Source organism: Cottoperca gobio, chromosome 10 (genome assembly GCF_900634415.1).
Source record: "Cottoperca gobio chromosome 10, fCotGob3.1, whole genome shotgun sequence".
Lineage (NCBI taxonomy): Eukaryota > Metazoa > Chordata > Actinopteri > Perciformes > Bovichtidae > Cottoperca > Cottoperca gobio.
The window spans coordinates 16,498,768-16,510,939 of record NC_041364.1 but is presented as its reverse complement, the minus strand read 5'-3'; the positions used below and the strand labels follow the sequence as shown (position 1 = coordinate 16,510,939).

The 12,172-nt window shown below is 39.6% G+C and overlaps 1 protein-coding gene across 5 annotated transcripts in view; it reads right to left on the bottom strand.

Annotated features, from left to right (window-relative positions):
• Positions 1–4,938, bottom strand: part of unc5a (unc-5 netrin receptor A) — a 129,762-nt gene extending 124,824 nt beyond the window's left edge. For all 5 annotated transcript variants that reach the window (XM_029441078.1, XM_029441073.1, XM_029441074.1 and 2 more), the window contains exon 1: positions 4,336–4,938. In XM_029441078.1, coding sequence (XP_029296938.1) covers positions 4,336–4,426 — 91 coding nt within the window. In that variant the 5' untranslated portion in view covers positions 4,427–4,938. The remainder of the gene's footprint in view (positions 1–4,335) is intronic.
• Positions 4,939–12,172: the final 7,234 nt, after the last annotated feature.

The window sequence follows — 12,172 nt, the reverse complement described above, 5'->3', positions numbered from 1 at the left end:
AGTAGAGATTGAGGTCAATCTCCCAGCTGCAAATATGTCAGACACTCTAGCCTTCCATGAATTATGGTCCAGGTTCCCATTGAAAAATAGGGTAATCTCATCCTACATCAGAGGTGAAAGGTCAATTTTATGCTGCCTAGATAGAAAAGCACAGATAGTGGCTACGGTGCACCACATTTCAGGAGGGAAACTGCCCAACTTCAACCCCTAAGCGCTCTCACATAGACCTGAATCATAGAAATGGGGTAATTGAAACAAAAGGGCAGAGTTTGACAGAGATATAGTGCCTTTGCAGGACCTCTGCACAGACTGCAGAAAATAACACCTAACTCCTCCCCTCAGCAAGGTTCATCCTCCATGTGTCCTCGGCAACGCCTGTGTCCTTCTTTTGCTCCTCAAGATTGCCATTTGCAAATGATAAGCGCAGGGACATAGCCTTCTGAAAGATAAGGCACCTGGGCATTTGTCACCAAATGGAGCATGCGCCTCCATTGTTCAAAGCTGACCTGTGTTGACATGCACTGTTTACCTTTTATTCATGTATGCCAAACTATTATCTCTGCCTCCATTAATCACAGTAACTCAAACTGAAGAAATTACATTTTGCAAGACTTGGACAGGAAGACGATTTATTCAGTTTGCCTGTATTCTTTCTTTCAGACAAATTAACATGATGGGAAGTGAAATTACAAAAAAAAGCATGATCAGCTCTGTCCTGCAAATAAGCAATGCCAACTCTTTTTCAGTGTCATATCGTCCAATTCAAATTCTGTAAGCAGCATACAATTCATAACAAACATTTGAACTCCTGAGGAGAAATCATGTACATTTTTTCCCCTACTTTTTATCCCATCAAGTGTAATTGTTTCCTTGCATGATATATTCTGCATTTGTACATCATGCCAATTTACTGGGTAAATAAATAATTTTAGACAAGATTTCCCTCCCCCAATGCAAAAGTCATCTCGTTGTCTGTGTCATTTGAATTCATCTCCCATGACTAGAGGGAATAAAAACTCTTTCTGGTAGTAAATTATCACTTCTCTCTGAAAGACCATATCCCTGCAAATACATGGAGATCATTTGCCGTGCATTAGCTATGGGACAGAAACGAAGTGGTTTTAAATTCCTTTGACCAGAAGGCAATTTCCCCCAATAAATTATGTTAATTTCAGCTTTCGCTCTCCTTATCGCATTCTTTAGTGAGTCAATGAGGAGAGACAAAACTGGCTGCCAGAAAGACAACTCTGGGATGGTTCACATTAGAATGATGATACTTCCTCTGTATTACTGTACAAATAAATGTGAACTTGCAAATTAATGTATTATGCAATACATGTCTGCTTGTTGTCATTTAATGACCATTTCCTTGCATCATCACAAGGTTTACACCCCGTGGAAATTGCTCGGAGGAGACTGTTCGCACAAGAAGGAAGGTACCTGATACCAAATCCCATGCTCCCTTGCTGAACCAGACAACAATTGCTTGGCAACACTCATTGGGCAGAGGGAAAAACAAAGAAAAATCCAGAATTTATTCTCTCTGCATGGAAAGCTGACTTTTTGATGATCTTTACTGGAGTAAGAAACAAGAGACTAACAACAGGCAACAGACAAGTTTAAATAAACGTGAAACAACAGCAGCAACAGGGGATGGAATAGTTTTTTAGGCATACACCTAATGCATGCAGCAGAAATGCATGCATGCAAATCATTGTGGAAACACCCTCTCAAAAACACACACACACAAAAACATGCACTTCACATTCTGAAAACATCAAGTGGTACACACACACACACACACACACACACACACACACACACACACACACACACACACACACACACACACACACACACACACACACACACACACACACACACACACACACACACACACACACACACACACACACACACACACACACACACACACACACACACACACACACACACACTTCTTTGTTCCTAAGGCTGAAAGCATACCTACCCCCTCTGTCCGGACCGTCAGATCATTCACAACACAGTGGAAGAGAAAGTGCCCGGCTAGCTCAAATCTAGATTGACAGGCCTACCTTTATTACTGACTGAGTTATGTTTCCCTACAAAAAAGACAAGTCGGCTTTTGATACAGACGAATGCCGAGTCAGCGCCTTGCCTCTCTGCGGAGGATAGCTCGACTGATCTCAGCTGAGACTGTCCCAGCCCTGATGTCGAAAGAATTAGCTACCAAATTACCTTCCGATCCATTTCTGGAACACACGCTGTCCTATAAATGTAGCCTGTAAGCTGTGATGGGAGCTCATAAGGATGATTGTACGGACCTAATATAGGAAAGAATGACACACTGGAACAGGGAGAGGGGTTTGCGTAAAAATGTGATACAGAAGAGATGAAAAAACATTTTACCTATCCCTATATTCATCTTTTTTATGAACTGGCTTATTGCTTTTGGAGGGTCACAGAAGGGCTGGGAGGCTATCCCAGCATGCATTGAGTGAAAGGCAGGGAAACACTCTGGACAGAGCTCCAGTCTATCAAAGAGCAAACAAAGAAACAGACAAACTGTATCAAATCTATGGGAATTTAGAGTAGTCTTTGGACTGTGGGAGGAAACCAGAGCACCCAAATTGAGAAACCAATATTGAACATGGGAAGAAGACGCAATCTCCGCACAGAACCAAGGCACGAAGTAACTTCTTGCTGTGAGGCAACAACGCCTACTGAACCGCCACACCAAACATATAACCCAGCAACCAATCTAAGTATATCAGTTTCAACATGCATCATAAAATGACTTGTAAATACCACCGCACTGCCACTTACTTAGCTTGATATACGAGGTTCCCTGGAGCATGACTGTTTATTTAATCCTAATATATTCATAATTATACACTAATTAATGCAAGAGAAAAGCCCTCTTAATTCATCATCTCAGTGTCCTGGAGCAAAAGACACAATTACAGCAAATGTAACATGTTTGCCTTCTGTCCAAAGCAAGGTTAACAGTTCGGAAACAAGCGCATAGCAAATGATGTGTAAAATTCTCGTGTTTGGGATGCTCACCAGCTGCTTCCAGCTGTGTGGCATTGTGAGGATGATATTTAGTACCAGGAAGAATAAGTCAAAAAAAGTGTTAAAAAAATAGTCAAGAGGCTAAACTGTGAAATGGTGCATTATGGGCAACAGGGCAATTGATTGCATTGATCAAATCATTGATTTGACCGGCTGGACTGTGCACTATAGAGTGACCTGCAATATCAAAGTTCAATAACCAGCACTCTGTTTGTTATGTGGGAGAATTAAAATGTAATTTGTGCAAGTAATGTTGATGAATACTATTATTATGAGCATATTAGATTTTTTAAATGAAAAATCTGATTGAGTAGAAAGGAAATCTGAAACTGCATTATAGACTCTCTCTCACAAATGGCTTATTTGTAGCTGCTAAGGGGAACTTATATCCAGGGAGAGTACTTCAGCTCACCCCACTAAGATTGTTTTGTACATCAAAGCACATTTGCATGCAATCGGGAGTGTCTGGCCAAGAGGCTACATCATAAAATGTAACTCATCAGTGCGAGTAGGTCGTCTACCAACTCCGTAAAGCTGTCACCATACTGCAAATGCAGCAGGAACAAGTCCTGGCCGGAGAGAAACGTGGAGTTGAAAAATCCTATTTCCAGCAAGCAGAGCACCTGGTAAATGGATGAATACAGGCTCCCTCTGAATATACGGTTAGCTACACGGCTCAAAGATTTAATAACAAAATGATAAGCGAGGTGATATTGTTCTTCTATTGGAGCTAGGCTGTAGTGAAGGTTGTTTATGTGACCGTATGAAAGCAGCGCAATGTTACTGAGCACCGCATTTTATTGTTCACGGGCCCGTCTGTTAAAACGTCTCTTATAGTGCAGGTTTACTCCTTTCAAGCAGGTGTAGCTCTAACTTCCCTTACAGTCACGACAGTGGGGATAAAACACACGCTATATCCTGCACGGCGCTGCTTAAAATAAATATGTTAGGAACATAACAGAAAGGAGGACAATGATAGTTGACATTTGCCTCAAGTTTTAACCTTGGTTCACATGTGTGAAGCGACACACTCTCTCCTCTTAACCTTGAAGGTGCAGGCTAATTGAGGAGTGTTAGTGCTAGCAAATTAATAACGACTGCCAACAACGTGCTCTGTCACGCGCGGCTACATTTCGGCAAAAACCGCAAGCAAACAACTTGTCGCGTGCAGCATTTCTGTGCGTACTTACTCTGCTTTCCCCCCCCCCCCAATACAAATGTTTAACAGCAAAATTAACCAAAAGCGTAAATGAAACTCACCAGTGCAGGTGAAGCCGGCGAAGACGAGCCAGAGTACAAGGAGCGTAGCGCTGAACCTACAGCGGACAAAGGGGCCCAGAAGTAAGGGCATCTTCGTGTTTTTTTTATCGCTTAAGTTTCAAAAGGCAGGGAGCAGAGAAGAAACACCGGCACAATGGGCTTTTTAACGTCCGAAGAGTGTCCTCTGTAGCACTTAACGCCTTGTTCACAACGCCCAAGTCTTTTCCTCAACACATATCCTCCTGCCGTATCGTGGCCATCAGTATCCCGGCGGTGCGTCTTCGTTGCTCTGAACAACGCATCACAGGTGTGGTAAATAAACTGCTGCCTTGCTCGCCGCCGTGTTTTTTTTTTTTACTGTATGCTACTGTATTTCTCCAAAGCCGCTATCCGTTCACAACTCTCCCTCTCTCACTGAGCCGAGGAGGGAGGCAGTTTCTGTTGCTTCTAGTCACTTTGCAGCCTTCGTGCGAAAGAAAACCTTCTCCAAATGCGAAAATGGTAAGAATTGGCACCAGAGGAAGAACATCTGCTTGCACAGCAATGCTGGACTGGTGAGAGTCAGTACGCTGCGATGAGCGGAGCAGCAAAACCTGGAGCGGATCCTGCGTGCTCGCTGGGAATGGAGCGTCCTGCGCGCGCCCTGCTGTTATATCCCCTCTTCTTTAAGCAAACATTTACATATCTTGAATAAGCATAACTAACCACATATTCGCAATGCACGACAGAATGGAAATGATTTCATCCTCATCCCTGCCAGTGTGCTTTTCATATCTACTGCCTTACATGAAAATGATGGATATGACATCCAGCCCTGTATGATAGGAATCAGATCGGTGCTTTGCATACAAATTCACACAGATCACATCTGCATGTCATTGAGTTTCAGTTGCATATGCCTCGGCTTTGTCTTGAGGTTTTGTGTGAGTGTGCTGCAGTAGCCTACATCAGTGACGGACGAACACAGATGAAGAAGCAGGAGGATTAGCGCTCCCATGAGAGTGCACACCTGTCACCAAACTCAGACCAGGATGTGACTTATGTTCCCGATAGCTTCTCCCTATTTTCTGGGGGTGTCAGTGGAGTGATTTTCAGACTGTTCAGCCATGCCTTTTACAACACTGCCAGAATCGACAGCAGATTATTAATATGCTTCAGATGGGGGTTTTGTGTCTTTGTTTATCCATTTCTCTACTCCCACATAATAAAGTCAGCGGAATAATAAGTGGAAGCACAGAGCTGGACCACTGTCTTACCAGCTAATTATGGGGCTCATGTAGATTGATGATTCCTCAGATAGAGCTCAGCTATTATACAAACTCATTAAGCCTTCTCTCCATCCAGCATCCCTTGCTAAAGGTCAAAGTCGCAGTGTGAATGACGGCACAAAGCACAGACGCATACATGCAGAAACACACAACCCCACAGCCACATAGTTTCCGATCAAATCCTGATGAGCACTGCGAATGTGAAGGGGTGAGGAAGGCAGACGCACAGCAGCTAAATGCAACAGAATGACTCAGCCTTGGTCACTTGTGAGGTTGCTCGTAATGATCTCTCTCATTCTGCTAATCTGCTCTGTGTCCTATCAGGCGGTGCAAGCTGGACTTCCAGTCACAGTATGTGCCTCTTTTCTTTCTGAAAAAAGCACCAAAGCTACATGCATTTCAAATGAGGATGTGAGAATATAAATGCATAGTCAGTTATATTATCCTCTTACAGGGAGGGAATTCAGCTTCATCTGTTTTTTAATGGAATTATTAGAGTGTGTTTTCCCGCTGTGATGTGTTTGCTGAGTCAAAACAGGGCACAACCTCTTCCCCAGCCTTTTCTCTTCCACTGATTCTTCTGGGTGCAGCATCCTGACCCCCTTTGCTCCCTCAATCAGACTACAATGAACAATCACGGCTCTTTGGGGAGTTGACACATTTAGTTGTTCATCGATTCGTGGTGTTGTAATTAATTTTCTCTGCGTTATTGGCTTAAATTACAATATCGTGAAACTTGAAGCGGCTTGTTCTCCTGCAATCAATCACAAAACCGAGACAGAACCACCATTTCTCTTGTATCATCTTGAATTATTCACGGCAGCCATGATCCAAAGAGACCGGACTCAGTGACCGATAAGTATTAAGAATACATGAGGCTCATTTGTATGTTACAGATAGTTACACTGTCTGGGTCCATCCATAAACTGCTGTAATTACACTCGCAACATATGCAGCCTATAAAGACAGCTGATTCGCCTGGTCGATAAGCATCGATCCAATGAAGGTGTCCAGTATGAAATTAATATTATTTATTGTTTACAAACAGCACAGAAGGTCCCTTGAGGAGGACTCTGGCTGTCTGTATTCCAGCACAGACAGAGAGAGAGAGAGAGAGAGAGAGAGAGAGAGAGAGAGAGAGAGAGAGAGAGAGATGGTGTATCAACTTCCATCATGACCACAGCTTCATAGCCTATTGTTTTGTTTATATCAAATTAAACTGCAATGCTCCTCCAGAGAGATATAATTGACCACAGTCTCAGATTAAATGACTGTAAAGATCTTAATAAGCCATCAGCGGATTGCATATTACATTGCAAACCACTTATGAGGATGCAGTCCAATGAGAATGAAATTGAGGTTCAGATTTGCATGCCGCAGCATTTTAGCCTTTAATTACCATACAAAATGACTGTATGAAGATCAATAGTGTATCAATTTAATTAAATATTATTGATATGGGGCTGGGGAAATGAGTAGAGCCAAACAAATCCCAGTAATGTTGGAAGAGTAGGCATTACTTTAATATCATAACATCTCAAGTGGTGTATATATATATATATATATATATATATATATATATATATATATATATATATATATATATATATATATATGCCTTACTCAGGATTCAGGATAACGATGTTAAAGCACATGTTATCTATAAGTACTATAAGAGTTTCATCGACACTACTTTAGTAATACTGTAGGCTTTTACACCAGATCACTGTATCCATCTGTAGCTGTAGTTCTCAATACATCAATAAAAATGTTGTGATCTGAATATGCTGTGACTTTAATTTAATTATTTCACACAAGTGGAGATAAAATAGCTGTGGTGTGATCTCACCACATCTTGTGCAGTTGAGTGAGGAGCAAAGCCAAATGAGAGAGTGAGAGATGGAGAGATAAAAAAAAAAGAGAAAACCCAGAGAGGAAGAAAGTGAAGGGGAGGGTGGGTGGGATGAAGGAGCCTACTGAAGGTCTCTCGTTTCAGCAGCACAGACTGCTGATGAAGCTGAACTTCCAATATCCCACTACTTCAGCTCTGATGATTTCTCAATTTTACAGATATGGCCCGAGAATGTGATTTGATGAAAATGTAAAATGGGATAACCACCAAATCATGTGAAATGGGCTGCATTTTATTCCATGACTATAAATCAAAAGCAGACACTCTAACAATTAAAGTTGATTTACAGTTTTGATACAAAGTACAATCCTCCTGACTTGGAGGAAGACAGTGTCCTGTGGTGCACTCAAATTAAGTTTTTTCTTTCACGCAGATTCTTCACATTCTTTGTGTTCAAAGCTTGATTGTTGAAAGGAGCCCAGGCAATGTTTGAGTGTAGTGCTCCAAGAGTTGTTTCGAAAGAGAATTCAAACAATTTATTCATAGAATGTGTTTCCATCCCAAATAGATTCCCCTAATATAAAACACTGCGTGAGTGTTTGTAAATATATGATGATTTCATTTTCTCCCAGTCTCAGGGTCATAAATAAATTTGCATTCTGTCAGCAAAATGGACTAACTGACTTGTAATTCATCAAACCCGCTGCTTAGCGCTTAAACAGTTCAACACATGGTAACCTGATTTTTTTCCCCCTGCCTCACAGCTGTGTTCTCTAATAGATGAGGAGGAAGAAAAAGGAGCACTTACATTTTAAAGACCTCATAAAACAATGAAATAAAGAAGGGAACTGAACTCCACAAATGTCACATTTCCATGCCTACTTTAATTCAAAAGAGATGCATTTGTACAAGGAATACATTTTGTTTACCATTTTGAATGTAAATTTCTAGAATGCTGAAAGAAAAGCAAACTCTTATGGTATCTAATCGTATCTAAATGAGGTGTGATTTTCTCAGGAAAGATTCGGTATAAAAACAGCGTTTGCATTCTTTTCCCTTTCTAAATGGTATCCTATTCATTCAGAAGCATATGCCTGACAAAGAATATTATTATGACTTTATTGGAACCAGCTTGGAAACGTGGATATGCCACTTGGTATACCTTTTCACTAGACAATGGGTGACAGTAAAAAGTGTCAAGGCAAACCATTTGTTCCCACAAGTTTCTTTCCCCTCCTACATTACATTATTCTCCAAAAAAAAAAAAGAAGTTTCCTGAAATATGTTTCCTGGACCGACATCCTCCTGTTGTTTTGAATGTCACATTGTCTAAGTGTGCATGGAAGAGAAGACTTTGAATGATGTTGAATGTTTTATGACTGCCTGCCTTTGTGTCACTCTTCCCCAGTGCTGCACTGAGACTCTGATAGGAGAACCTCATCTACTGCTGCTGGATCTGACAGCGTAGGAGTAACACACAGGCTCGCCACACTTAACATTTGGGGAGCTTCATTTCAAAATGCCATGCATCAACCCTGCGAAAATATTACCTTAAAATGTATTACTGAAGATCAATGATGTTTTTTTAAAAAGAAAATAGGATCTTTACTAAAAAACTAAGAATTTCATTCATAATACTTTTTATTGTTTTGTATTCCTAATATCCTTTTTGCTCATTAGCCATCCAATCACCAACCAACTACATATTATTTATTACAGGGAGTAATCTACATTCACTCAACTACTGCACTGTAAGTACAATTTTGAGCTACTTGTACTTTCATTTTATACTACCACTCATTTCCTTACAGTACTACATTGTACCACATCCTTACTAGATTACAGGTATGGCTGCTTGTTACTTTATATACATTAAGATATTTGCTATAAAATATGAGAAATTATAAATTAGGGCTTTAACTAATTATTTCTTCCTTGTCCATCAATTTGACGATTATTTTCTCAATTTAATCGAGTAACGTTTAGTCTATTAAACGTGTGACAATAGTGAAAAGTGTCATTTGTAATTAACACACGTATTTAAATATCTTCTCATCACAGCGGAGAAGCTGCCACCAGAGAAGGGTTAGCTTTTCTGTGGAAAAATAATGAATCAATTATCAATATAGTTGCCTAATCAAGTTTTCCATTGATCAACTTATCATTTAAGATATATCACTTTACATGAAATACACAACTACAGGCCTAAAGTAGTTCACGTTAGCTGCAACATTAAAATGCTGCTTAATGAATCAGTGATAATAAACTAATGATCTACAAAAATATAATGTCATTGACAGAGGCTAGTCTGCCTCCATAATGAGTACTTTTACTTTTGATACTTTAAGTACATTTATCTGATAATCATTATGTACTTTTACTTAAGCAACATTACAAACTCAGGAGTTACTTTCTAAAGTAAAGGATATGAATACTTGTACTGCAGTAGTTATAACTACTGTAATGTTAATGTACATAACCTATGTAAATATATACTTGAAGATTAGATGTCTTTACATACAGTATGGGCACAATTCCTAATAAATTCAGCGATATCTGCTAATGTGTTCTCCTTTCACACAAGTAATAAGTTTGTAACAATTTACACATTTAAAAAAGAAAAATTCCAGAGTGTCACTTTTTTAATTCATTTTCAAATCCAATGAACCATTTAATTAACACCAGAGATGTACAAAAACACCTGCCTTTACTAGCACATGTTCACCCCTCCAAAATATATCTGTGGAGAGTGTAATTTAAACAAGGCATGATAAATTACACTTCTAAAAATAACACATGTAAAAGAAGAAAGAAGAAATGGTGCAAACAGATGAAAACAGATGTACTGAAAACATTTAATTAATTAAGTAATGATCTTCAGGGGCTGAAACTATCCACATTACATGAGTCAAAGTGTCATATAACAAGAATAAATAAGACGTGTATTTGTCACACCACAACTCAATACTCTCTTTGACATTTGACATGCAAATAGATACAGTTACTATGTTAATAGTTGAATGGGTTTTTTTCTGTCACACAAACCCACCCGGTTTAACATATTTTGCCTTTGCTTTAATGCGATCTATTTCTGCCTCTGACTGCTGTTCATCTAAAGGGAGTTTCAACGTCAACAGAGGCCAGTGGACAACACATGTATGTGTTTAAATCTCTATTTTGCCTTTCGGTGTCTGTTTGTGAGACGTCCAATCTATTTGTCTGAACACATTCTTGGGGAGATGTCAGGAAGGTATTGACAGAGACCAATCGGGAGGCGAGTGCACATATTGTTCACTCTGCACACATCCTGCTCATTCAATTCTGGGAAATTGCTCTGACTCAAAAGAGGTTGTCATTATTTTGTCACTCAGCGTCCCAGGTGACATTTACAGCAAATAACCTCACCGGCTAAAAGTGTGTGGAAAAAGGTTTGGTGGAACCAACGTATTGTCTGTAATATAAAGAATGCCGTATAATTGAAACTTTTATTATACATCTGTATAGAAAAGATTTCACTTGAGTGAAGAAAATGACTTGCACAAAAGTTACATTTCAACTGAGGCACATATAAACTTTAAATGAACACAGTGGACTATTGACTATTTTTCTTTTGTTTGGCTTAGTTCTCTGTGAAGATATATTTCCTCTTTTCCTACAAACCACATGTTTTCATAGCATTGCTGTGGTGGGAAAAAAAACACTGAGATGTTCTCAAGGCTATGCGGTTATTTTTATCCTATGTGGCAAGTTTTACAGGTGCTATTAACTTTGGACAGATGACGTCTTTCATAAAAAACAACAACAGATTCCATTTTGAGTGCTGCACTTATGAGTCCTGTACTGTACCTGCCAACATGACAGATGGCTGCATTACTGATCAAGGAAATTCTAGAAAATGCTGCCTTGAATTTGATGCAGAATTGTGGTGAAGGGTAGAAGAGAGATTTCCTGACTTCATCTTCTTCTTCTGTTTTCTACAAGCACAAATTATTCTGAATATCACAGAAGGTGAACTCCCACAGATCACATACATTCTACTGTTGAAAATGTCTCACATCCCACTTTGTATTGACATTGGTGGATTTCTAGCAGAGATAACTAGTTTCTCCGAGCTGTTGCAAATTGAATACATCATATCAGAATATTAATGGAAATTGGAAGCGTTGACCCCAGCTGAAGAGCTTAACCACATGGTCGAGGTCAACAACGATGTTACAGGCCTCATTCATTAAAGGAAATACTTGAGCCTCCTTTTGGGGCGACTCCCTCCCGGTCCTCTGCATGTCCCTGTAATAGATGGCAGCTCTACCGATTACGCCATTTCAGAAGCACATTCTTGAGTTGGATGGGGGATAATATTTCAGCTCTATTACATACAGCATGTTAGTCTATTAAGACAAAGTGGTGTACATGACAAATTAATTTGGACTGCAAATGAAATAAATCAAGTTACATTTTTGTTGTTGTTTTATAGAACACATAAAATATATCTAAAACCCTCCTTGCTGAGGAGTGAAGGAGACACTAAAATCGAACACTTTGTAGATGTAGATTAATTTAAATTAACCCTAATGTTCTTTTTATTACCCTCTTAAACAGCTCACAAAATGTACTCAACATTGTTTTAGAGCTATATTAATCATTAATGACTTCTCCTGAGTTTATGGGAATTGCTTAAAAACAAGATTTTGAAGTCTTACAGACCCAAAAACATGGT